General features: G+C 39.6%; 2 protein-coding genes across 3 annotated transcripts in view; both read left to right on the top strand.

Moving 5' to 3' along the window:
- Window positions 1-22,980, top strand: part of CHD8 (chromodomain helicase DNA binding protein 8) — a 56,842-nt gene extending 33,862 nt beyond the window's left edge. Inside the window, exons 11-38 of one of the 2 annotated variants that reach the window (XM_008574063.1) lie at window positions 2,436-2,573; window positions 3,817-3,938; window positions 4,081-4,324; window positions 5,306-5,482; window positions 6,455-6,598; window positions 6,868-7,123; window positions 7,802-8,012; window positions 8,257-8,452; window positions 8,957-9,124; window positions 9,325-9,504; window positions 9,655-9,765; window positions 10,103-10,299; window positions 10,562-10,761; window positions 10,866-11,022; window positions 11,113-11,202; window positions 11,474-11,577; window positions 12,766-12,895; window positions 14,047-14,122; window positions 14,589-14,643; window positions 14,823-15,030; window positions 15,431-15,639; window positions 15,733-16,452; window positions 16,673-16,824; window positions 17,077-17,379; window positions 18,206-18,319; window positions 18,512-18,691; window positions 19,104-19,220; window positions 22,005-22,980. In XM_008574063.1, the coding sequence (XP_008572285.1) occupies window positions 2,436-2,573; window positions 3,817-3,938; window positions 4,081-4,324; window positions 5,306-5,482; window positions 6,455-6,598; window positions 6,868-7,123; window positions 7,802-8,012; window positions 8,257-8,452; window positions 8,957-9,124; window positions 9,325-9,504; window positions 9,655-9,765; window positions 10,103-10,299; window positions 10,562-10,761; window positions 10,866-11,022; window positions 11,113-11,202; window positions 11,474-11,577; window positions 12,766-12,895; window positions 14,047-14,122; window positions 14,589-14,643; window positions 14,823-15,030; window positions 15,431-15,639; window positions 15,733-16,452; window positions 16,673-16,824; window positions 17,077-17,379; window positions 18,206-18,319; window positions 18,512-18,691; window positions 19,104-19,220; window positions 22,005-22,568 (5,523 nt within the window). In that variant the 3' untranslated portion in view covers window positions 22,569-22,980. Of the gene's footprint in view, window positions 1-2,435; window positions 2,574-3,816; window positions 3,939-4,080; window positions 4,325-5,305; window positions 5,483-6,454; window positions 6,599-6,867; window positions 7,124-7,801; window positions 8,013-8,256; window positions 8,453-8,956; window positions 9,125-9,324; window positions 9,505-9,654; window positions 9,766-10,102; window positions 10,300-10,561; window positions 10,762-10,841; window positions 11,023-11,112; window positions 11,203-11,473; window positions 11,578-12,765; window positions 12,896-14,046; window positions 14,123-14,588; window positions 14,644-14,822; window positions 15,031-15,430; window positions 15,640-15,732; window positions 16,453-16,672; window positions 16,825-17,076; window positions 17,380-18,205; window positions 18,320-18,511; window positions 18,692-19,103; window positions 19,221-22,004 lie in introns of both variants that reach the window. The other variant, XM_008574062.1, reaches the window with a different exon arrangement.
- Window positions 22,981-24,014: 1,034 nt separating this feature from the next.
- SUPT16H (suppressor of Ty 16 homolog (S. cerevisiae)) overlaps window positions 24,015-24,887 on the top strand; it is a 33,279-nt gene continuing 32,406 nt past the window's right edge. Inside the window, exon 1 of the mRNA XM_008574060.1 lies at window positions 24,015-24,408. Within this exon, the coding sequence (XP_008572282.1) occupies window positions 24,343-24,408 (66 nt within the window). The 5' untranslated portion in view covers window positions 24,015-24,342. The remainder of the gene's footprint in view (window positions 24,409-24,887) is intronic.

The following is a 24,887-nucleotide window of genomic DNA, read 5'->3' as shown; positions in this document are numbered from 1 at the left end:
GGGGGGGGGGGGGGGGGGGGGGGGGGGGGGGGGGGGGGGGGGGGGGGGGGGGGGGGGGGGGGGGGGGGGGGGGGGGGGGGGGGGGGGGGGGGGATTTCCTTCACAAATTCCTAAATTTATAAATGTAAAAATACTTGCAGTGGCTCCTAGCTTTCTCCAAATTATTTTATTGTTGAGAATAAAGTATTTGCTGTACCCACCATTAGTTAAGTACTTTTTATTTGTCATTAAAACAGACCTGCTGCATTTGAATCCATATTTTAAAACAGATTTTGGAGTCCCGTTCCCACAGGTTCAGATTCAGTAAGTCGAGGATGACTTTCCGAGATCTTTCTTTTAAAGTTGTCTCTCCAAGGGATTTTCATTCCATAGCTTGATTTGGGAATCACTGCACTAAATCTTTCTTAGATTGAGAAGCAGAGCTGGAATACAGTTTCACAAGAGAAACTGTTTCAGCTTATTCGTATTCCCATAGAGTCATAGAGACCTAAGCCACCAATGAATTCAACATTCTCTCTTTTAAATTTACTTCAAACTTATATTTAGGCTGTGAACCATCATTTCCTTAGAATTCTTCACTTTCTGTAGTAATTGTTGGTTTAGCTTTGTGGAGTTATATTTCATAAACAAAATTTGTATCACTTCTAACAGTTACTCCTTACACAGTGACCAGTAGAGAACAATAGACCTTGTTAAGATGTCAGTGCTGGGTGTAAGCTGGGCTTTCTCATGAGCTAAGTGACTTGCTCCCATACATTATTCTAACAGGAGTTACAAGTCAAATTTCCCTCTATAAAATTCCAATGTTTATTTTATAAATCTTCAGGATCACTCAGTCAGAAACTTAGATGTCCAGGGCTTATAATAATTCATTGTCTTCAAATGCTGACAAGCATGTTTCAGATAACATATATTCTACTTTTGGGGTTGGGTGTGGGAGTTATTGTGTGTTCATTTGTGGGAGGTGAGTGGATAATGGACCAGTTATTAGTCAGGACAGGTTAGCTACTCTTCAATTCTTCTCATTGTTTTCAGGATCTCAGCCTTCCCAGCCTTGAAAATTTTATGCTCTTTACCACCATACTTACCCTTCCAAAAAACATTTGGCCTCTGGTTAGGCCCCTTTGGAATGTGTTGCATCTGGCATGACAGATAAATGTTTTGGTACCCTCATACTATAATTTATGCTCCCAATATTGGATAATAACATTCTATGTAACCATTTTCCCCCCTCCAAAATGAGTTTAATTTGTCATCTGTTTTACATTACTTAATAGTAGAAATAAATATTATAGTAAATATGATGGTCCTTACAAAAGTAAGTTAAGATGCTGGAAATGTGTGACCTGGACAAGTGGTTTTACAAAGAGAGTGTCCTGAGTCACTACAATGTAGAAAAAGGTAAAAGAGCAGCTGGATTAATTCTAGGGATTCTTTGATATGTGACTATGCTGAGGCACCTTCACACTTCTTACTGACTATTTTAAGGAATATTTTATGAATTGATAATTACAGATTCCTGTTGATTACACTAGGCCCAGTCTAATCCTTCTTGCTTTGTATAAGCCAAAAATGGAAATGTAGTAAGTGCAACTATCATTTTGAATAGTGAAGATAGGAACCATTTTACCATTGGTCACTGTTCTGTTCCTTGCAGTGGAATGCCTGTATAAAATAGTACTGTAGCTGGAGCTTCAACATTTCTTCTTTTTCTTCACTCTTGTTACCTCTCTTCATTGATACCTCTCATAGTTATCTCCTAGCTTCCTGAGGTTCCCAAGGAAATGTCTTTACTACCCTGTGAGTGCTCTTGAAGTGCATCTGCACTTAGAGCTCTAGGGACTCAGAAGCCCAGAGATGTCAGCCCTGGTTTGTTCCTATGGGTTTACCCTGTTACTCTTCCCAAAAGTAGCCTGGTTTCCACTGTATCAAATTTGGTGCCAGGAGAATAGTATGGCATAGAGCCATACCTTTTAGTGCTAACACAATATAGGAAAAGAATAGACTTTTTTTTTTTTTTTTTTTAAAGGTCTTGTTAGGCTGGCCAGTTAGCTCAGTTGGTTAGAGCTTGGTGCTGATAGTACCAAGGTCAAGGTTTTGATCCCTGTACCAGCCAGCTACCCAAAAAAAAAGAAAAGAAAAAAAAATCTGTTTGGTTGATGAGCATAATGTTTTTAGTGCTTGGTGTTCTAGAAACTACTGGGTAGAAATTTTACTTTTAGAACAGATTTTGATAAATTACCTAGAAGAATGATCAAAGCCACAAATAGTGTGTCAGCAGATGGTAAGCCTATGTTTGGTGCCTGACTTTTTCAGCAACTTTTAGGTGTGTGTCAACACTTTGTGATGTGATTTTCATAGTTAAATTCTCATCCTTTAACCACAGCAGAGTATACAGAATCAGTTTATTAAGGCTTTGGCTTCTTCTCTCCTAGCCTGTAATTTACTATCTAGTGAAATGGTGCTCTCTGCCCTATGAGGATAGTACATGGGAGCTAAAAGAGGATGTCGATGAGGGCAAGATTCGAGAATTTAAACGGATCCAGTCAAGGCACCCAGAACTCAAAAGGGTGGTAAGTACTTTTGCATTTAGATTATAAAGGCCTATATAGGCACTGTTTTAATTTTTTTCCCTACAGAAGTTTGTATTGTTTTAGCTTTTTATTATGGAAATTTTCAAAAATAAAAAGTTGAAGAAATAGAATAATGTACCCATCACCCAGCTAACAGTTATTAGTGCATGACCAATTTTGTGTCATGTATTTCCATACCCATTTATTCCCTTATTTCTCAGGTTATTTTAAATGTAATCCCAGGTTCCTTTATTTCATCTGTAAATATTTCAGTTTTTATCACTAGAAGATAAATGATAACATTATTGCACCTGAAAAAATTTAATAATTTTTTAATATGAAGTATCAATCATAGTATATGTTTCCCTGATTATCTTGTAATTTTTATTAAATCATTCAAATTGTGTTCGAAGTAAGATCCATATATTGCTACCAGTTAACATGTCTCAAGTCTCTCTTAATTATAGTTTCCCCTTGATCTTCTCCTTTTCCTCCTTTATAGTTTTCTCTTGAAGATACCGGGTGATTTGTTCTGTAGGGTTTTCCATAGTCTGAAGATTGCTGATTGCATTACCCTTGGTACCTTTTAACATATTCTCTGTCCATGATATGTCACATGAATGGTTAGGTCTATAGCAGTGCTGGCCAATAAAACTTTTTAGAGCTGTCCTATATGGTAGCCACTGGCCACATTTTTTAACATTGTAGAAAGTTCTATTAGACATCACTGTTCTAGAGGCTTGATCCAGTGGAGGAGAGAGGCCAGTAAATCTGCCTTATAGAGAGTGGTGTGAACAGTACTTCCATTAGGTTGTGTTTTGTGATGTTATCAGCCATTTATGATCATTCTAGATCCATTCTTTAAGGATTTTGAGGTGGTGATATTTTAATTCTATCATTTCTTCATTTATCAGCCATATCTTCTATAAAGAGACTTGTTTCATGTACTATTTGGTAACCTCAAGATAGAGATTGTATAGAAGGAATAAATACTTTATTCTTTTCCTGTATTTCCCAATTTTTAAAATAATGTGGTAGTTTCCTAGAATCTTCCAAAAGTGACCATTGAGATTTTTTTCTTTCTTTTTTTTTTTATCATTATGAATTCATGAATTTAAATATTTTTGATGTTTTAATTCAAGCAAAGTTTTTGGATTGCCTTCAATTACTAGAACTACCTAGTAAGTCTTACCTAATGTTGTTAGTGTCTCCACCTCATTTATTTAAATTTCCTGCTTTTTAGAATCGTCCTCAGGCAAATGCCTGGAAGAAGTTGGAGCTGTCACATGAATATAAAAACAGAAACCAGTTACGAGAATATCAGTTGGAAGGGGTCAATTGGCTGTTGTTTAATTGGTATAACAGGTAAAGAGTGGGCCCATTAGATGTAGGCTTAGCCTGGGGATTATTTTTATTCATTTTTTATTGAAACAGTTCATTCCTATATACTCTCTTTTTTTAAGATAGTGTCTCTTGACCTGCTTTTTTGTACCTGGTGAATCTGCAGGCAGAACTGCATCCTGGCTGATGAGATGGGATTGGGCAAAACTATTCAGTCCATTGCCTTCTTGCAAGAGGTATATAACGTGGGTATCCATGGCCCCTTCTTGGTCATTGCCCCACTGTCCACAATTACTAACTGGGAGCGAGAATTTAATACATGGACAGAGATGAACACCATTGTGTACCATGGCAGTCTGGCCAGCCGGCAGATGATTCAGCAATATGAAATGTACTGCAAAGATTCACGGGTGAGTCTCTGTGTTAAGAATGCTATAGTTTAGGGAAAGTAGGCCAAGGCACCTGGTATTTTAGGGGCTACATATGATTTTAAAGCTTTTTTTTAGGCTCTCTGTGATTTAAGGCATTTTCGTACAGCAGTGTGCAGGGCATTTTTTGATTTGGTGCCTATTTTTACTGAGTAGACATTTTGATTCAGTGGAAGTTCTGACTTTCTGAATACGTACATTTTAAATAGGATTTTACCAGCATTGATGAGTTTTAATCAAAGTATTTTTCAGAATGAAATTCATTTAGCCAGTTTAATTCCTTGATCTATATGGTGGTGTATTTAAACTATTTCCTTTCCTTTCTTTTCTTTTTTTTTTCAGTCTACTGAAATTTTCTTCAAGATTAGTTTCTTTTTCTATACAAGTTTGAAAACAAAAAAATTGAATCATCCATCTTGTATTAACATTGAGTTCTGTTGTTTTTCTACAATTAGTTTTTTCCTGCGGCTTCTATTTCTACCAAACCAAATTTTCTCAAGTCACATTTTGCAGCTCTTAATTTGCTAAAATGTTTTGATTCTTCTGTCAATTTTTAGACAGTAAACCAATATTAATGTGTTCTGTATTAGCTATTTTCACTTTTATTTGTGTCTTGTATGTTTCAGCATTCCCCCAACATTTGTGGATTTCATTGTTAACCAACAAAAGATCTAGGGCAGAGTTGAGATATGTGAGCTAGGCATATAGCAGAGTCAAAAATGTCCAGCTTCATTCAGTGATGTCTGTCTTTTTCCCAAGAGACTGAACATGTTGAGGAAGCAATGTATCTTACATTCAGTGATTTACCACTGTTTATCAAGAAGATAAACAGCGGTGGAGGTGGGTGGTGGTGCAGTTTGTATTTCCTGTTAAACCTGCCTGAATATAGAAAAATAACCCAGAAGAACTCCTCATTTACATACATTTTAGGCCTTTTCTGACTTTTACTGCCTTCATGCTTAGGGGCGCCTTATCCCAGGCGCATACAAGTTTGATGCCCTGATCACCACTTTTGAGATGATTTTGTCAGACTGTCCTGAGCTTCGTGAGATTGAATGGCGTTGTGTCATCATTGATGAGGCCCATCGACTGAAGAACCGTAATTGCAAGCTGCTTGATAGTCTCAAGCACATGGATCTGGTGAGTTCCCCACACCAACTTGTTGACAGAAACACCTGGAATTAACCCTAATTCCCTGTGGAATGAAAATAACCCTAATTTAGCAAAGAAGAAAAAAGAATCCAAATCTTGGTACTACATAGCAGGTATGGCCTATGGGAATGGTAATCTAAAAGTCATAAATTTTAGATAGAAAGGATTTACAGTTTAGTGGCTCTCAACCAGGAGGATAGGTGGGAAGCTACATTAGTTACCTACTCCTGCATGACAAAATACTCTAAAACTTAGTGGCTTAACACAGCTACTATATTTTTTTGTGATTCTCTAGCTCAGCCACTTAGGCTGAGCTCAGCCGGGCTGTTCTTCTGATGGTCTTGCCTGGAGTCATTAATGCTGCTGCATCTGGTAGCTGATGCTGGTTGTTGTATGGAGCACTTGGGTGATCTTCCACATGGCCTCTCATCCTCCAGTAGTCCAGACAGTCTTTACATGAGAGTCCCAGGGCAGTGTTCCAAGAAGGCAAACGTGGATGCTACAAAGCCTTTGAAATAGGCCCTGAAACTCAAACAGTATCACTTCTGCTACATTCTCTTTGTGAGAGTAAGTCACAAGACAATACTGAATTCAAAATGGCCATATTTAAACCAGAACAGTTACATTCCCTATAGGGGGCGCAGATTAGGATGTCTGTGGGAAGTAGAATGTGGATCGTTACGTGTAATTGGAAAAAAACATAGTCTGAATTACTGTATTCTTTATTTGCTTCTAATCATAATATTTAAGTTATTTCAATATGTTAAATAATGTTGAGGTGTTTTTGAATACTTTATGTTTATCAAAAGAGAACAAGTGAAAGAAAAGATAGTAATCTGGTCCATTCCCATCATTTTATAGATAAAGAAATTAAAGCTAATGATCATATACCTGATGGAAATTCCTGGAAGTCCTTTGTGGTTTTGAATTTTGTTATTCCTCTGTTTTCTCCATTTTTAGGAACACAAAGTGCTACTCACAGGAACACCATTACAAAATACTGTGGAGGAACTGTTTAGCTTACTTCATTTCTTGGAACCTTCACAGTTTCCCTCAGAGTCAGAGTTCCTCAAGGACTTTGGGGATCTCAAGACAGAGGAACAGGTAGGAAATCTATCTGATGAGATACTAACCAAGAACAAAAAAGGTAAAATTTGCACAAGGCAGACATCTATTGCCATAATCATCAAGAGCCTTTCCAGACTCCTTATAACCTCTTCCCTACATCATCTATATTTATTGTCCAAAATCTGTATTCGTCAGATATTGGAAAACTGTCATTTTTTTCCTCTATGTTTCCACATAATTTAAGAATGTTCATCCTCCTGTTATAGGGTTGCTTTTTTTTTTCCTCTTTGTAATGTGGACCACAGGTTCAAAAACTACAGGCCATTCTCAAGCCTATGATGCTGAGAAGACTCAAAGAGGATGTTGAAAAAAACTTGGCACCCAAACAGGAAACTATTATTGAAGTAGAGCTCACTAATATCCAGAAGAAATACTACAGGGCTATTTTGGAGAAGAATTTCTCCTTCCTTTCCAAAGGGGCAGGTCATACCAACATGCCTAATCTACTCAACACAATGATGGAGTTGCGCAAGTGCTGCAACCACCCATATCTCATCAATGGTAAGGGAACTCCTATAAGATACCTGAACTTCTTTATTACCTGTGTTTAATTCTAAATGACATGCCTAAGAGACAATGGATGCACTGACTGTTCCACCCTAATTTGGGGGTGGGGACTAAGGGATGGTGAAGGATTCTTCTTTTAAAAAAAGATTTTTATGTGGGATGTCTTTTTCTAGTTCTTTCTACCCCTTTGATCCTGCCTAATCTCTAAAATTGAATAGGATTTGTTTACAGTTTCATGAAGAAGAAATCAGGTTATTCTGCTGTCAGGATAAATGTCCTCACTGATAATCCATTTTGCTGTTTCTTTTTGGGTGCCAGTAGGGTAGTGATCATGGTTTGTGTGTTCCATCTTAGTCCTTGTCTACATCTTTACATATTTTTTCCGTAGGCCTGCCTTACTTGGAATATTTTGTATGACACAGTTGAAGATGATTTAGGATTTTTTGTGGCTGATTGGTACTGGGATCTGAACCCTTGACCTTGGTGTTATATCACCAAGCTCTCACCAGCTAAACTAACTGGCCAGCCCTGGTGCTGAAATTCTGTGTGACAGATATGATCTCAAGTCAGATTACCTTTTTTTTTCTTTGCTTTCTTATCTCAGTTAAACAAACTACAACCTTAATATGTTTCCCTGGATCTCAACATTAAATTCGATTTTTCTTTTGGTAGGTGCAGAAGAAAAAATTCTAACAGAATTTCGAGAAGCTTGCCATATTATTCCTCATGACTTCCACCTACAGGCCATGGTTCGTTCAGCTGGCAAATTGGTTCTTATTGACAAGTTACTTCCAAAGCTTAAAGCTGGTGGCCATAAAGTTCTGATCTTCTCCCAGATGGTACGCTGCCTAGATATCCTAGAGGATTATCTAATCCAGAGGAGGTGAGAAAGGAGTCATTTTAGTCTTATGGTTATTGTATCCTCATAAAGCTGCAAAGAGTAGGAGGGCCTGGATTTAGAGTTGACCAGCTGCAATAAGAGAACTATTTAAAACTCTCACTCTCAACTTCCTTATATGGTTTTTGGCAAGCTGGGGGTGTGGTGTACTGATATTAATCCTAGCCTGTTCTTTTAGTCACTTCCTCTGGTTAGCCACTTACACTTTTTTTCTGTGACTCCCATACAGGTACTTATATGAACGTATCGATGGGCGAGTTAGAGGCAACCTTCGACAGGCTGCTATCGACCGTTTCAGCAAGCCTGACTCAGACCGATTTGTCTTCTTGCTATGCACTCGGGCTGGTGGACTTGGTATTAATCTCACAGCTGCTGATACCTGCATCATCTTTGATTCAGACTGGAATCCACAAAATGACCTGCAGGTAAAGGAAATCATTGTCTTAGGGACTAACTACCTAACCTGGGAGGTTTTTCAACAAGATCAGGATCTATTTCAGAGAGTATGGAATTGTTTACTTAGAGGTGGCATTTAGGTCAAGAGTCAGCAAACTTTTTCTGTAAAAGAACTGATAGTAAATGTTTTAGGCTTTGTGGGCCACAATCTCTATTGTATCTATTCACTTCTGCTCCTGTAGCACAAAAGCAGTTACAGACAATATGTAAATGAATGGACAGGATTGTGTTCCAATAAAACTTTATTTATAGAAACAGATGTCCACACAGATCATAGCTTGCTGACCCCTGGTCTACATGATAGGGCAATAATTTAATCTTGAAATTGACTTGGTTTTGAGTTGATTTCATGGCTACTTTATGAATGTGGAAGAACTGTGAATTTGTATTTTGTATCCTCTCCCCCTCTAATTTTATGTTATCTTTCCCCTTTCCTTCCTTTTTTTTTTTGTAATTTTTTTTTTGTAAACCAGGCCCAGGCACGGTGTCATCGAATTGGGCAGAGCAAAGCTGTGAAGGTGTACCGTCTTATTACTCGTAATTCTTATGAGAGAGAGATGTTTGATAAGGCCAGCCTCAAGTTGGGATTGGATAAGGCTGTGCTTCAATCTATGAGTGGTCGGGATGGCAACATTACTGGAGTGAGTCTTCTTAGTCTATAGATAAGATTATAGTAGGTCATAGTGATAGGGGGAGACAAAAGCTATTTTTGCACATGAATCTGACTACCTTGTTTGGATTCTCAATTATTGCTTCTTAACAATATAATAACTAAAATATTATGGTATGGTTAGATAACATTCTCTTGGTAGTCTTTTCATCTTTCTGTTGATTTTTGCAGATCCAGCAGTTCTCCAAGAAGGAGATTGAAGATCTTTTAAGAAAAGGAGCATATGCAGCCATAATGGAGGAAGATGATGAGGGTTCCAAGTTTTGTGAAGAGGACATCGACCAGATCTTGTTAAGACGAACTACAACCATCACCATTGAATCTGAAGGAAAAGGTTCTACCTTTGCCAAGGTTTGTTCTATCTGTGCCAGAGACTAGAAGAGCAAAGATAAGATACAGGAATCTCTAGGATTTAAATATGTTTTTTAAATGTAATTGCTGATTTCCCATTGCCCAAAAAAGTATTATAGTCAACTTTACTCTGCCTTTGTTCCTCACTAGGCAAGCTTTGTTGCTTCTGAAAATAGGACAGATATTTCACTGGATGACCCCAACTTCTGGCAAAAATGGGCTAAAAAGGCTGACCTAGACATGGATCTGCTCAATAGCAAGGTGAGCTTACTCTTCCTTTAGGGAGAAAGTATGACAGAAGACACACTACATTCAGTAGTCTTTATAGCTGCTCTGATTCAGTAGTCTTTAAAGCTGCGGTTTATGATGATGTATAGTATACAAGAGCTGTTGTAGAAACTTTCTACCTTGGAAGCCCCAGATAAATACTTAGAAATCTACTACCCCGTTTTGCTTCTTGAGTTCCTGTAAAAAAAAAATGTCTCTTTGAGTATCTGCATATGTTACATCTAAGGCTGTTTCAATCGGTAATTGTCTTACTTCTTTTGCCATGAGCATATCTTGAAGAGAGTTAATTATTCTTCTGTTTTCTGCATAGAATAACTTGGTAATTGACACACCTAGAGTACGAAAACAGACCCGCCACTTCAGCACTCTGAAAGATGATGACCTGGTAGAATTCTCTGATTTGGAAAGTGAGGATGATGAGCGGCCACGCTCCCGCAGACATGACCGTCATCATGCCTATGGGCGCACTGACTGCTTTCGGGTGGAAAAGCACCTCCTGGTATATGGGTAAGAACCCACCTTGCCATGAGAAGAGTGCATCTCCATCCTGATAGACATCCTGTTTACCTTTCAAATTGGAAGCTATGACCAAAGAGGATAATGTGAAAATTTTTTTACCTTGGCAGAAATTTATTCCATTCTATTACCCTGTTTTCCAAGTCTTTTTGTCTGTCACATTTTGGAACATGTGATTTAGGGAGGAGGGGAAATATCATTGAGTTAGAGTTCCGAGAAAAATGTTCATACAGTTTCCTTTTTTGTATTTTAGTTGGGGACGGTGGCGAGATATTTTGTCTCATGGACGCTTCAAGCGTCGTATGACTGAACGAGATGTGGAGACAATTTGCCGGGCCATCCTCGTCTACTGTCTTCTACACTACCGTGGGGATGAAAATATTAAAGGCTTCATTTGGGACTTGATTAGTCCTGCTGAAAATGGCAAGACAAAAGAATTGCAGAATCATTCAGGTAATTATCAACTCTTTACTTTTCATTTTTCTATAAGTTATCTAATCCTTTTCAGGTCCAAGGGTTTTTCTCAATCCAAGTCTTTGATGTCTCGCCTTTCGCAGGTCTGTCTATCCCTGTGCCCCGTGGACGTAAGGGGAAAAAAGTAAAATCACAAAGCACTTTTGATATCCATAAGGCAGATTGGATCCGGAAATATAACCCTGACACTCTGTTCCAAGATGAGAGTTATAAGAAGCACTTGAAACATCAGTGTAACAAGTAAGGATGGAATTTAGCAAAGACTAAAACATTTCCCACCTCAAACTTTCTACACCGTTAATGAGCCACCTCTGTGTCCCTCCCTTCTAGGGTACTGTTGCGGGTACGAATGCTATACTACCTGAGGCAGGAGGTTATTGGAGACCAGGCAGAGAAGGTGTTAGGGGGTGCTGTTGCCAGGTAAAGTTCTGCTATATTTTTCTTCATGCCCTGCCTTTTTCCAGGAAAGATTGTTTTGCTTATTTCATTGTATACTATCTTTGGGATACCTGATAATTAAAATCTGTATGTCACATCTTTAGTCCTATTGTTGACATTAGTGGAAGGAAGCACGGCAGATGCATGAGCATTTAAGTTAATGGGTGAAGGAAGGTCCTATAATAATCTTTCAAAAGATTATCACTTTAGTTTCCTGCATTGCTGTGCTGACTTTGCTGTCTTATACCTTTAGTGAGATTGACATATGGTTCCCAGTGGTGGATCAGCTGGAGGTTCCAACAACATGGTGGGACAGTGAAGCTGACAAGTCTCTGCTCATTGGAGTCTTTAAGCATGGTAGGTATCTTCTCCTAGCTGATTCCTTTCCTATTGGATAGAGATTCATGTCCACAGATGAAACATTTAGCAAAGTGCTCATGATAAATAACTAAGTTTTCTGATCTTCAATAAATTTATATTTGAGTTGGAAACTAGTTCTTAAATATCCAGAGCAGAGCAGTTAGTTCCTATAAATAGATGTTCAAGAAAGACCAGATGGACAGTTAAATCTCAAGGTAGGGAGCCTCCCACTTGCTATCTAATCACTGTTAATGTTACCCCACTGCGTGTTGTGGAGCCTAAGTTAAGGTTCCACAAATCAGGGGAGATACTGTACACCCAGTACTGTTAATAATAACCACACTTAATTTGTATGACTTTCCTGTGGCTTGCTGAAAGTGTTCTATTTGTCTAAATGTCTTATTTATCTAAGTGTTCAGCAGTCATTCTGATATAGGTGTGAGCAGCAATGTTTGAGTTAAACAAAAATAGCGTATAAAAAGGGAGAATAATCCCTTTGCAGTTTTGCCTAGTAACAAATTCCAGGCGCTAAAAGCAGTGAGAACTTCTAGCTCAGTGACTTCATGAATTGGAATATCTTTTCTTTTTTTAAAAAAACCTTTCTAGTTTTAATTCTATAAAATGAAAGTAATGGAACTTATACTATGCGTTTTTGAGAAGTTTAATGGGATAAGAAAAACTGTGAGCATTTGTAGTCTTAGAATTGCTTGTGAGACATAGAAGTTTAGCAGAGTCCAAAAGGAGTGTGTTCATTCATTTATTCAATAGTCATCATCAGATATTCACTGAGTGCCTATACTTGCAGGTACAAGTTTTTTATCCTTCATTTGAGAATGTGTGACCTACCCCTAAATTATTTGACTTCAGTCTCTCTATCTTTGTAGTAGAATGATTAAATTACCAGTTAAAGGGCAATGTAAATCTATCACCATAATATATAAATTTTTTGATTAAATTTCTATCATCAATTACTAATTAAAAGCTCTTCATGACTCCAAATTACTGTAAAAAATGTTACATATAGTAATATAACCCAGTAGCTATTCAAGTTAACATTTTGAGTATATTTTGCATTCTGAGCAAAGTAGTCCACATGTATTCTAATTACTCTAGCAGCATACAAAGTCAACATAAAGGCAAAATGAATCTCTGATTTTCTTCAACTTACTGTCCTTTTTCTTCTAGGCTATGAGAAATATAATACTATGAGGGCGGACCCAGCCTTATGCTTCCTGGAAAAGGCTGGCCGACCAGATGACAAAGCCATTGCAGCAGAACATCGAGTGTTGGATAATTTCTCTGACATAGTAGAAGGGTAAGCATTGGTGTTTAGTTCTCTTAAAGCTCTTAGTTTACCTTGTAAAGGCTATTAGTTGCTTGTGCTAAAAGATAACATGACTCTAGCCTTGACTGAGCCCGTTGGAATTCTTAATGGTGGTTATAGTTATGAATAAGTCCTTAACAAAGAGTATGACCAGCAGAAAGGACTCCATAAACTTGCCTAAACCACACTGTGCCATAAGATGCAACTAAGAGTGAAAAAAAATTTTTTTTTTGGTGGCTGGCCCATATAGGAATCTCAACCTTGGTGTCAAGAATGAAAATTAATGTTACTCTCAAGTGGCTTATTTGATGTTTTATTCAATTTGCTTTACAATGCTCTTCTGTATAATTACAGTAGCTGATAGGATAACTGATTCTCTTGAAAGATAACAGCTAAGCAGCTGTCACATATTGCTTATGTGCTAGAACCTCAGGCAATTTTAGTCCTAGTTTATTATCTCCCAGTGGTGCCTGACATAAAGGCATTTACTCTGCCTAAGTACATGTCCCGATGATGAATTGCCATGCTAATACTGAGCCACCAGGTAGGGCAGTTTTGCCCTGGTTTGGGTGCCAGTGAGTTTAACAAAACTTCTCACATGGAAACCTGAGGGACATGTGACATAGTTGACTTAGTTAATAACCAATTCTTTCATGACTAAGTTGACTTAGTTAATGACCAATTCTTTCATGACTGAGAGATTTCTCTTTGATGATCACAACCTCAGTTTGCTTAGTGTAGGACCCTCTAAGGAAATTGGGTTTTTTATTTACTGCAAATCATTTATTATGTCACCCTTCTGCTCAATAGGGCAAAGTAGTAAAAATAAATTTAAAAAGTATGGACCTCTCATGAAAAAAATAAAGTAAATAATAGGGGAGGAGGAAGAGGATGGGTTAAACACTAAAAAGGAAGTGTGCTGATAAAAGTGTTTCATTTGAAATTCAAGCAATTATGAGTGGTACCTTGTCAGTTTCTCACAATTTTTTGTTCTGTTGGATGCTATACCTAATTGACCCAAAGTTTAGCACCTGGCCAGCCATTTCCACGAGTGTGAAATTAAAAGGCTATTCTGGATGTATGTTTGGCCAGGTGTTCATACTAGTGATAGAAGATTTTCTTGTGTCTCTGCATAATTTTAGGGTTGATTTTGATAAGGATTGTGAAGATCCTGAATATAAACCACTCCAGGGTCCCCCAAAGGACCAAGATGATGAGGTAAGGAATCTCATTTAAGTCTAGCTTTTCTCTATTACAAAATAGTTAAGACTTCTCCCATTCTCTGAATCTTAAAGTATATTAATTAATTTATAATACAAAATGGAGAATAAATACCATTTGAGAATATAAAGTATTAATGTGAAGGATTGCAGCACTAACTGGGGAAGATAGGGATGACTTGTGAAGGAGGTGAGACTGAAGCTGGATATTAAAGGATATTATTTGACTAAAATATTCCTGAGTCCCATTATTTTTGAGCCATTAATAAGAACTGACTTTTCAGGTTCTCCTTTCTTGTTCTTTTAGTTCCTTGCTTTCAAATTTTTGTGAGGGTTCCTTTCATTAGAAATTTTTCCTCATCCCTTGGTGCCATAGAAAGACACACACAGGAAGTGATTTCAGAGTACCAACTTTCTCCCTTTTCGTCCTCCCTCCATCCTGTGGGGTGGCTCTCCTTCTCTAGGGTGATCCCTTGATGATGATGGATGAGGAGATCTCGGTGATTGATGGAGATGAAGGTAAACTTCTAGGTCAGCTAGTACAATTTTGTGTGGGGTGGTGGGATTGGGGAATTAAGGACTGAATTCTATCCTATCCTGGTACTTCTAATAGCTTTGCCTTTGGGTGGGTTGAAATACCAGTATTATCTCTACTACTCTTTCTATACTTCCTATTCATTCTACTTTGTTTTCTACAGCCCAGGTGACCCAACAGCCAGGTCATCTATTCTGGCCTCCAGGCTCTGCCCTAACAGCTAGGCTTCGGCGCCTGGTAACAGCCTATCAGCGCAGCTACAAAAGAGAACAGATGAAGATTGAGGCCGCAGAACGTGGGGACCGGCGACGGCGGCGTTGTGAAGCAGCCTTCAAGTTAAAAGAAATTGCAAGGCGAGAGAAACAACAACGGTAAAATATAGCTGGAAATTTGGGCTGATCTATAAGTGTGTCTTCAACTATGGGCTCTAAACTGAAAACCATCTTAGGAAGGATTTATTTGGAATTCCCTACAGAGGGACCATCTTTTCTGCCTTGAATTGTTACACCTGTAGGACTTAAAATCTCAGTGGTGTGCAATAATCTTAACTCCCAGGTAGGTCTCTTGTATAGATATTCTCATTGAGTTATTTGCCTGCTTCATTTTCCTCCTTAGCTTGGTGATTCTTACATGTTATACAGTACCTCTCACTGCCTCTTCTAGGCTTTTTTTCCCTCTACTTTCAATTTTTTTGATTTTGGCTATTCTAAACTACATAAGAAGTAACCAGTTTTCCTCATTGTTGTTGCCTTATTCCTCTTCCTTTTGTAGATGGACAAGGCGTGAACAAACTGATTTCTATCGAGTAGTGTCTACCTTTGGTGTGGAATATGACCCTGACGGCATGCAGTTCCATTGGGATCGCTTCCGCAATTTTGCTCGACTAGACAAAAAAACAGATGAAAGTCTTACCAAGTACTTCCATGGCTTTGTGGCTATGTGCCGCCAAGTGTGCCGCCTTCCCCCAGCAGCTGGGGATGGTAAGTGTGATTGGAGAATCTAGGGTGAGTGGGGATTGACAATAACAGAACCAACTCTTGGTTCATTTCTCCTTCCATCCCTATCTCTTGCAGAACCCCCAGACCCTAATCTGTTTATTGAGCCCATCACTGAGGAGAGGGCCTCACGGACTCTCTACCGTATTGAATTGCTTCGGCGCTTACGGGAACAAGTTTTATGCCATCCCCTTTTGGAAGATCGGCTGGCATTGTGTCAGCCTCCAGGACCTGAGTTGCCCAAATGGTGGGAGCCTGTTCGGCATGATGGAGAGCTTCTACGAGGGGCAGCCCGCCATGGGGTGAGCCAAACAGACTGCAACATCATGCAGGACCCAGACTTCTCTTTTCTGGCTGCCCGTATGAATTATATGCAGAACCATCAGGCAGGAGCACCAGCTCCATCCCTGTCACGCTGCTCTACTCCACTGCTACACCAGCAGTATACCTCGCGCACTGCCTCACCATTGCCACTGCGCCCAGATGCTCCTGTTGAAAAGTCACCTGAGGAGACAGCTGCCCAGGTCCCCAGTCTGGAGAGTCTAACTTTAAAGCTAGAGCATGAGGTGGTGGCCAGGAGCCGACCAACCCCACAAGACTATGAGATGCGAGTAGCCCCCTCTGCTACTACCCCTCTGGTTTCCCGGAGTGTTCCACCAGTCAAACTGGAGGATGAGGATGATTCAGACTCTGAGCTGGACTTGAGCAAGCTGTCACCATCATCCTCTTCTTCCTCATCCTCATCCAGCTCCAGCTCCAGCACTGATGAGAGTGAGGACGAGAAGGAAGAGAAGCTAAGTGAGTGCATGTGACAAGCTGTTGGCCCTCTTCCCTATTTCCCCCTCTCTGCTCATTTCCTTTCCTAAATGCATCCTCTTGAGTGAGATTCACATTTTGATTTGATAAAATATCAAAAGAGGTCTTCTATTCTTTTATTCTTTGTTCAAAGCCTATGTAATAGCATTTCTATATAACATTATTTTTCCATCTTTGCTCACACATTCTACATGATCTCTAGCTGCTGACCGGTCCCACTCAAAGCTCTATGATGAAGAGAGTCTCCTGTCCCTCACTATGTCCCAAGATGGATTCCCAAATGAAGATGGAGAACAAATGACCCCTGAGCTTCTGCTACTGCAGGAAAGACAAAGAGCCTCTGAGTGGCCCAAGGTAACAGCGTCATTCCTAGACATGTAGAGTCCAAAAATATAATGTAACATTATATACAGGGAACAAGGAACAGATGGTTCTGGATTTTTTTTAATTGTGTTTTGTACTACATGTTTTTTCATGAAACTCTTCCCAGTTGATTTAGGGTTAATATTACCTCCCTTGTTTCTGCCTTATGGTAATGACAGCACTATTGTGTCACAGTGGCTAGTACTCAGGCCCTTAAAACAGTATTTCTTTTTCTCCACTCAGGATCGTGTCCTGATAAACCGTATTGACCTCGTCTGCCAGGCTGTACTCTCAGGGAAATGGCCTTCTAGCCGTAGGAGCCAGGAATTGATAACAGGAGGAATTTTGGGGCCAGGCAACCACTTGCTAGACAGTCCCTCATTGACTCCAGGAGAATATGGTGATTCTCCAGTCCCCACACCACGAAGTAGCAGTGCAGCTTCCATGGCAGAGGAGGAAGCATCTGCAGTCACCACAGCAGCAGCCCAGTTCACCAAACTTCGCCGAGGCATGGATGAGAAGGAGTTTACGGTTCAGATCAAAGATGTAAGCTCAGCAATTAGGCATTGGGAAGTAGGGAAGGAGGCTGTGTAGTCCTTGCTAACTAGTTTTACTAACAGGATACTAAACTCATTTGGTTAAAGAACTTTAAAAACGAGAGGAATGAAAAATTAGAGTTCACAAAAAATCCATTTAGGAATAGTCATTGAAGAAAGAGATCTCCTGAGGTCTAGATTAAAAGAAACCATATTTTTGAAGGAAATTTAATTAACACAAGGCTTTTGGGTGGCTCAATTCTAGATCTAAGCCTGACTTTTTAAAAAATGAAGTCAAGTTATGGGAAAGCTGTTAAAATGAAACCTAAGTACTGTGGGCCTTATTAAAAACAAAAAGGAATCATTTCTACTGTAATTAAATCTGTGTTATTTTTTGTTTTATAGATAGAAATTTTTATTTTTCTTCATCCCCTTCTCTATTGGACCCTATTAGCTGGTCATAGAGTACTCAAAGAAGAAAAGTGTCTTAAATTAATATGTAACAGGAATAGGAGGATTTTGCCCCTTTGATGAGTTGCCATGCTAATTCTGAGACACCAAGCAGGGAGTTTTACCCTGCATTGGGTGTTATTGATATAAACTCTACTTCTCATAAACCTACGTGATGGGCACTAGGTCAAGAAATGAAATCTTTCTTAGTCCCCGAAAACTTAATCTTTATCTTTACTACTTCTTTTTTTTTTTTGGTGTCTGGCTGGTAACACGTGAACGTGGGTTATAAGGCTGCACTCTAATCAACTGAGCTAACCAGCTAGCCCTTTACTTTTATAAACATGTGTCATATGATATCTTGGATGGATGGGTTGTCTTCTTAGGAGGAAGGATTGAAGTTAACATTCCAGAAGCACAAGCTGATGGCTAATGGAGTAATGGGAGATGGACATCCACTGTTTCATAAGAAGAAGGGGAACAGAAAAAAGCTAGTAGAGGTGAGTGGTAGAGAAAGTCTTTAATATGATGAATAGATAAGGTTTTTTTTATTCCTAGTAATTGATGAAGGCAGTTGGGATTGAGGGAATGGAAAATATTAGTTATCTCATAATTGCCACTGGCTGTGCTCCCCTTCCCTTCCTGCCCCAAAGAAGAGTATGTGCTCATGGGGGTGGATTCTGGGTTTGCAGCTGGAGGTGGAGTGCATGGAAGAGCCTAATCATCTTGATGTGGACCTGGAGACCCGGATCCCTGTCATCAATAAGGTGGATGGTACTTTGCTGGTGGGTGAGGATGCCCCTCGCCGGGCTGAACTGGAGATGTGGTTACAGGGTCATCCAGAGTTCGCTGTCGATCCCCGATTTCTAGCGGTGAGTGGCAGTTCCATCCAGCAAGATTGAAAGTTGTTCCCTTGGTATTTAAGTTGTATGAGAGGAAAAAAGAAAGCATGCCATATTATTATTACTGTTTCTGCATCTGCAAGATAATGGTAATAATACTCAGTCTTCCAACCTCACAGAATTTTTGTGAGGATCACAATAAAATAATGTTAAAGAACTTATTAAACTAAGTGTTAGATGCTAGGCAAATATTTACTATTAAACTATTACATAAACCACCTAATTTTTTTGGAGAGGTCCACTTAATGGCAGTTTTCCACTAGGACTAGTCCTTTATTTATCTATGCAATAAGCATTTACTATCAAACAAAAAGACACTAATACCTTAATAATTACCCTAGAGAAGATTTCTATTCCTCTAGGATATACTTTTTTATTGCAGTATATGGAGGATCGCAGAAAACAGAAGTGGCAGAGATGCAAAAAAAATAATAAGGCAGAATTGAACTGTTTGGGATTGGAACCAGTACAGACAGCTAACTCTAGGAATGGAAAAAAGGTGAGTGAGACTGAAGCATTACTACTCTTTTTCCACACTAGATGTGATATTACAGGGCTTTCAATGATGATTGTGATTAATGTTATTTCTCTCTTTTCCCATGCATGTTCCTGAGAAAAATTATATTCAGTTCTCCAGTAAGGAAACCAGAGTATTTTTACTGGTATTTTTCCATTCCTGTGATATCTTCATTTCTAGAAAAGCATAAAATTCTAAAAACTAACTTTAGTACTTTAAGCATATGGAAATGTAAGAATTAGTAAGATGTGTTAGAACATTCAAGGTTATTCTGCTCTCCTGTTGAATAACTAAGGGATTTTTGACAAATCCTTTAAACCTCTTCAATTTCAACATTCTGAAAAGTGAGGTTTTTAGAGTAACCTCTTAAAAGTTGTATAATTCTATATATTTTAGGAGTAATTGGGGGGGGGGCTACTAAGGAAAACAGTCATGGGGTTTTTCCAACATATACGAGGTTGAGAATCATTAATAATATGTCAGTAATGGAAAAAGCACAGGAAACCATGTTTTCTAATTTATAATAACAATTTTGGTCTTTAGGTTATTCCGTATTTTCAAATGTATTTGTTTTTTTATTATGGTTACAGATCATTTAATGGATTAAGTACCCATTAGTTTCTTCTCATTCTTTCCACCGAAATGTAACTGCAAAAGTTTCTTTTGGTCATGCTTGCCTTATTCTTTGCAGTAGTTGTATTTTTTTAAGCATATATGAATCATGATTTGGTTTGATAGCAGTCATGTAAAATGAATTATCACTTTTGTATACTTGCCTTATCTAATCATTCTCCATTTGGTCTTTTATATAAATCTTTATATATATATATATATATATATACACACACACATATACATATGTATGTATAGACATATAACCACATGGCATATCTTTTAACAAAATTAATTTTCAGTGGATAGTATCTATCATTTGCATTTGACAAATTCCAAGCACATAATACTCATATATATAGATTTATGAGGCTCATTGTTTTTATATTGGTTAAAGTGTTACCATGGAAGAATGTTTTTAATTTTCTCTCAGCCTTCATGGGACCAAGAGTGTAATAAGTAGAATGGTTGATAGAGGGAAGGCTGATGGCTTGAAGGCTTGTGTCACCTTTGTCTTGAATTTAACATTATGGTGCAGCCTATAAAAAGGGCTTTTCCTCCAGTGTTACCTATTTTCACCTCAAGTACTTTTGCTACTCCCTTATAGTCAGTTGATAACTCTAAGATGAAGAAATTACAGAAAATCATAATATGACTAGTACAGCATTCTTAATATAGAATTGACCATGAATTGATATTATTACTGGTACCTCAAGGAGTATAGTATTATTATAGTTACATTTTATTTTTTGTTTAAAAAAATTTTTTTTTTTCTCAAGGAAACTGGATATTTTTAACTGTGTAGGGCCCTGAGATTTCTTCTAATTATTATTCAAGTGAATATGATAAACTTTACATTTTGTTTTTTTTTAAAAATTTTTTTTAATTTTAATTTAAAATTTTTTTTATTTATCATTATACAATGTAGTTGACTTTAGTGGCCCTTTGCCAATTCCTCCTTTTCCCCCTTCCCTATCGCCCTTTCCCACTCCCATCATCACATCTGTTCTCTTAACAATTTCAAGGAATTATTGTGATTGTTCTCTTTTTTTTTCTATTTATTTGTTTGTTTTATTTATTTTTATTAGCTCCCACATATAAGTGAGAACATGCAGTATTTCTCTTGCTGTGCCTGGCTTATTTCACTTAACATAATTTTCTCTAAGTTCATCCATATTGCTGCAAATGGTAGTATTTCATTCTTTTTTATAGCAGAGTAGTATTCCATTGTGTAAATATACCACTGTAGTTATATTTTTAAAGTCCACATAAGTAGAGTATGAAGATGTTTATTTTTCCAAGTCCAAAATGTATGTTCCTAGGCCAGGTGTTAGGCTTAGACTGGGAAATAGAGTCCAGAGACACAGGTACCAGTTGTATGAGTTTAATGCCAGCTTACCCAATAACAAAGCAGAGGCACTAAAAGTAATAACTCCCAGCTTTAATGAACTTAATCAGAATTTGCATTCAGAACATCTAGAAAAAGCCATTTAAAATTCAACACATTCCTGGTACATGTCATCAGGTTAAAAAGAAATTCAGATTTGTAAGTTTTTTAATCAATGGCAGGGGAAAAATATTTTATTAAATTTGGTGAGGAGCTACCTATAGTCTTTTTGGTGTTCTAGATATCCAGAAGTCTTGATTTGATTTGTCTTGAATTTACCCCACTCTGTTAATAGGATAGTATGTTAATGTTAATAACAGTTGTGAATGTTAATACAGTTGTGCTGCACTTCACATGGTAACATTGTATGAACAACCTGACATCAGTAGACACTTAAGTGAATTTTTTTCTGTGCCTATACTGATTCATTCATGTTCTTGCCCAGACCCCTTATTAACAAAGGTAAGTATTTGTGAAATGGTTGGCTGGAGTAAGGGTACAATGTAGTCATGGAAAAAAAGCAAAAACTTCTGGTTCACATGAGTATCAGTATCAAATCCTTGATCTTAGCTTTAGCATCAAAATGCTTCAACCAGCTAAGCCAGCATTCCTCCTCCCTATTACCATCAATCAAGCCCAATCTGACTATACTTGTTTTGCTTCTCCTAAGATAGTGTAAAAGCATTTGTAAGTTAGTACTCTTTTGGCTTTTTTCCCCCATCCTTTTTTTTTCTTTTTGTTTACTGTCTTCTGTTCCCTCTACCCAGGGTCACCACACTGAAACTGTGTTCAATCGGGTTTTGCCAGAGCCTGTTGCACCAGAGAGCGGCAAGAAGCGAGCACGTAGGATGAGACCAGATCTTTCTAAGATGATGGCCCTGATGCACGGTGGAGGCACTGGGTCCCTATCTCTTCATAGCACCTTCCAGCACAGTAGTAGTGGCCTACAGTCTATGTCATCTCTGGGTCACAGCAGTGCCACTTCTGCATCTTTGCCTTTTATGCCATTTGTGATGGGTGGTGCAGCATCAACCCCTCATGTAGACTCCAGCACCATGCTTCATCACCACCACCACCACCCCCACCCCCACCATCACCACCATCACCATCCAGGTTTGAGAGCCACTGGCTACCCCTCTTCACCAGCGACTACCACCTCTGGTACTGCCTTGCGGTTGCCTCCACTGCAACCTGAGGAAGATGACGATGAGGATGAAGATGATGATGATGATTTATCTCAGGGCTATGATAGCTCAGAAAGGGACTTCTCACTCATTGATGATCCTATGATGCCAGCCAACTCAGACTCCAGTGAAGATGCTGATGACTGAAGCCCCAGCATGGTCCCCATTGCTTGGGTGGCTGCTGTATTTTCATTTACTCTGGCCCTTGGACTATGGAAAAGTGGGAGGGGCAGGGGAGATGTGAGGAAACCCAGGAGGTGAACAGGAAAAAAAAAAAAAGAAAACTTGTACCTGATTGCTCCCAATTTTGAGAGGATTGGGTAGGTAGGGGAACTCCTAAAATAATACACGACCACTTCCTCATTTCTGGGGAAGTAAAGGAGACTAGAGCAGCTGGTGCGCTCACCCCTCCCTAGACACCTCCATTAACCACAGACTATGTAGCGCTGGCCCTAGCCTCTGGCAGAGCCTGTTCCTGGCCGAACTGTGGATACAGCTGGAGAGTCAGGAACTGTTATCTTCCTTCTCCTTGGCATTAATAAATTTAAGTTAATCCTTTTCCACTCTTCCCTGTTCTATATTTGGTCAAACCCAATATTAATTTTAAGAGATGATGTTCATGGTGGGTAACTTTTTTTTTTTGGTGTCTGGCTGATATATAAAAGGATCAAAACGTGGACCTTGGTGTTATCAGCACCATACTCTAACCAACTGAGCTAACTGGCCAGTCCTATGGCGGGTAATTTCAATACCACTTTCCTAAAGTTCGAAACTGTTCATAGTAAGTTACCTTAGATAGAGCAGACAAGTCATCTGTACTTCTCTATAGGGTATATATAAATGTAGACTGTCCAGCTTGCTAAAGGTAAGGAAATGATTTAAGGTAAATTGGCTAAATGTTTCAGATTCAAACTCAAGTTCTTAGAGAAGGAAAAATTTCAAAATCCACGTTACAGCACTGTCACTTCTGCATCTTTGCCTTTTATTTTGTTTCCAACGGTGCTTTTGAGAAAGCCACAGAATGGTGTTACTTTTCATGAACTGTAGCAAAGGGTTTGGCTGACTGGAAGGATGCTGTCAGGACTTGAGCTCAGACGACAGGGTTGTGAGAAGCAACTAACGGTTTGTGGAACCCCTCAAGCCTTTTGTTTCCTCTGATCCTCCTCCTACCATCCTACTGCCCAGATGAAGCCTGGGCAGTTTATTTTCATTTCTAGGGCTAACTCCTTCCACATAGCTTGGGTAGTACTTTATCACGAGGGTGGGCTCCATTTCTCTGGTTTGAGCTATGTCCTGCCACATAGGATCCTTCCAGCCCATGAGTAGTAGAGGCTTTTGCTTTCCCACCATTTCTAGGAGGGGCGCGTACCCAGCTAGGCTGTAGTATTCCCTCTCCTATCCCACGCCAAATACCGCTCTTTCCGCTTCCCATTCCTTGGCCGGTGGGGTGGGGTCATTACACCCGCGTGGGGCAGCTCCTATGGGGCGGGGCAGGCCAGTCAGGCCTCCCACGTCCACTTTGCCCAGTGGCTGCCGCCTCCGCAAAAAGTCGGAGCTCCTGGAAACTACTGCCGTGCTGAGAGTAAGGGCGGGGGCAGGGCGTCACGTGACGACGTCGACTCGCGTGCGGCTGTGGCGAAGTTGACAAGAAAACCCCGCGAAAATCGACTCATTTTGCGTTGCACATTTTGTTCATTGGCCCACTCTTAATTCCCCTCCTTCCTCCCCCGACTCTGGAGAAAGGATTTAAAAAAAAAAAAAAAAAACTCAAACGCTATCGGGACCCGGAAGCGGAAAGGGTATCTTTGAGGTCGACACTTCCGGGTCACAGGAGAGTGCGGGATTCCGGGGCCGAGAACGGGTGGCTGAGCCGGGACCTCGCGTGATTCACGGAGCCCAAGGAGAAGCGGCGTCTGGGGCTATGGCTGTGACTCTGGACAAAGACGCTTATTATCGGCGAGTGAAGAGACTGTACAGCAATTGGCGGGTGAGGAAGATCCCGTAATTTTCCCTAGGGATCCCCCTTGAGCCATCCCATAATAATTCTGTTTCTCGGCGCCCTTTTTTCCCTTTCGGTCAGGGTTTCCCGGGTTCAGTATCGCGCCCTTTTCGTTGCTCGCGAAATCATTCACCGCAGGCGGCTACGAGCGCAGCCCCGTAACAGGGAATCCCCCGCAATCACCCGGCGGCCAGCACCATCTTCCCCGCGTGCCTGCCCGGGTCATGCATAACAGCCATCTCTCGCAGCCTTCCCGCCCTGGAAGAAGCAATACCGTTCCCTCCCACTCCGCGATCAGGTCTTGCTGTCCCCTCCTGCGGTGTTTACACGCACCCACGCACTCGCTGTGTTCTTCCAGAGCCACAATATTCCGCCCCAGGTCCCGCCAGAATTACAACCATCTCCGTAAAGGAGGGATGGAGGGGCAAGGAGTATGCGAATCGGGTTCTTCCTTGTGGGGCTTTTGC

Source organism: Galeopterus variegatus, unplaced genomic scaffold (genome assembly GCF_000696425.1).
Source record: "Galeopterus variegatus unplaced genomic scaffold, G_variegatus-3.0.2 Scaffold994, whole genome shotgun sequence".
In the NCBI taxonomy this organism is placed as follows: Eukaryota; Metazoa; Chordata; class Mammalia; order Dermoptera; family Cynocephalidae; genus Galeopterus; species Galeopterus variegatus.
This window is presented reverse-complemented; position numbering and strand designations above follow the sequence as displayed.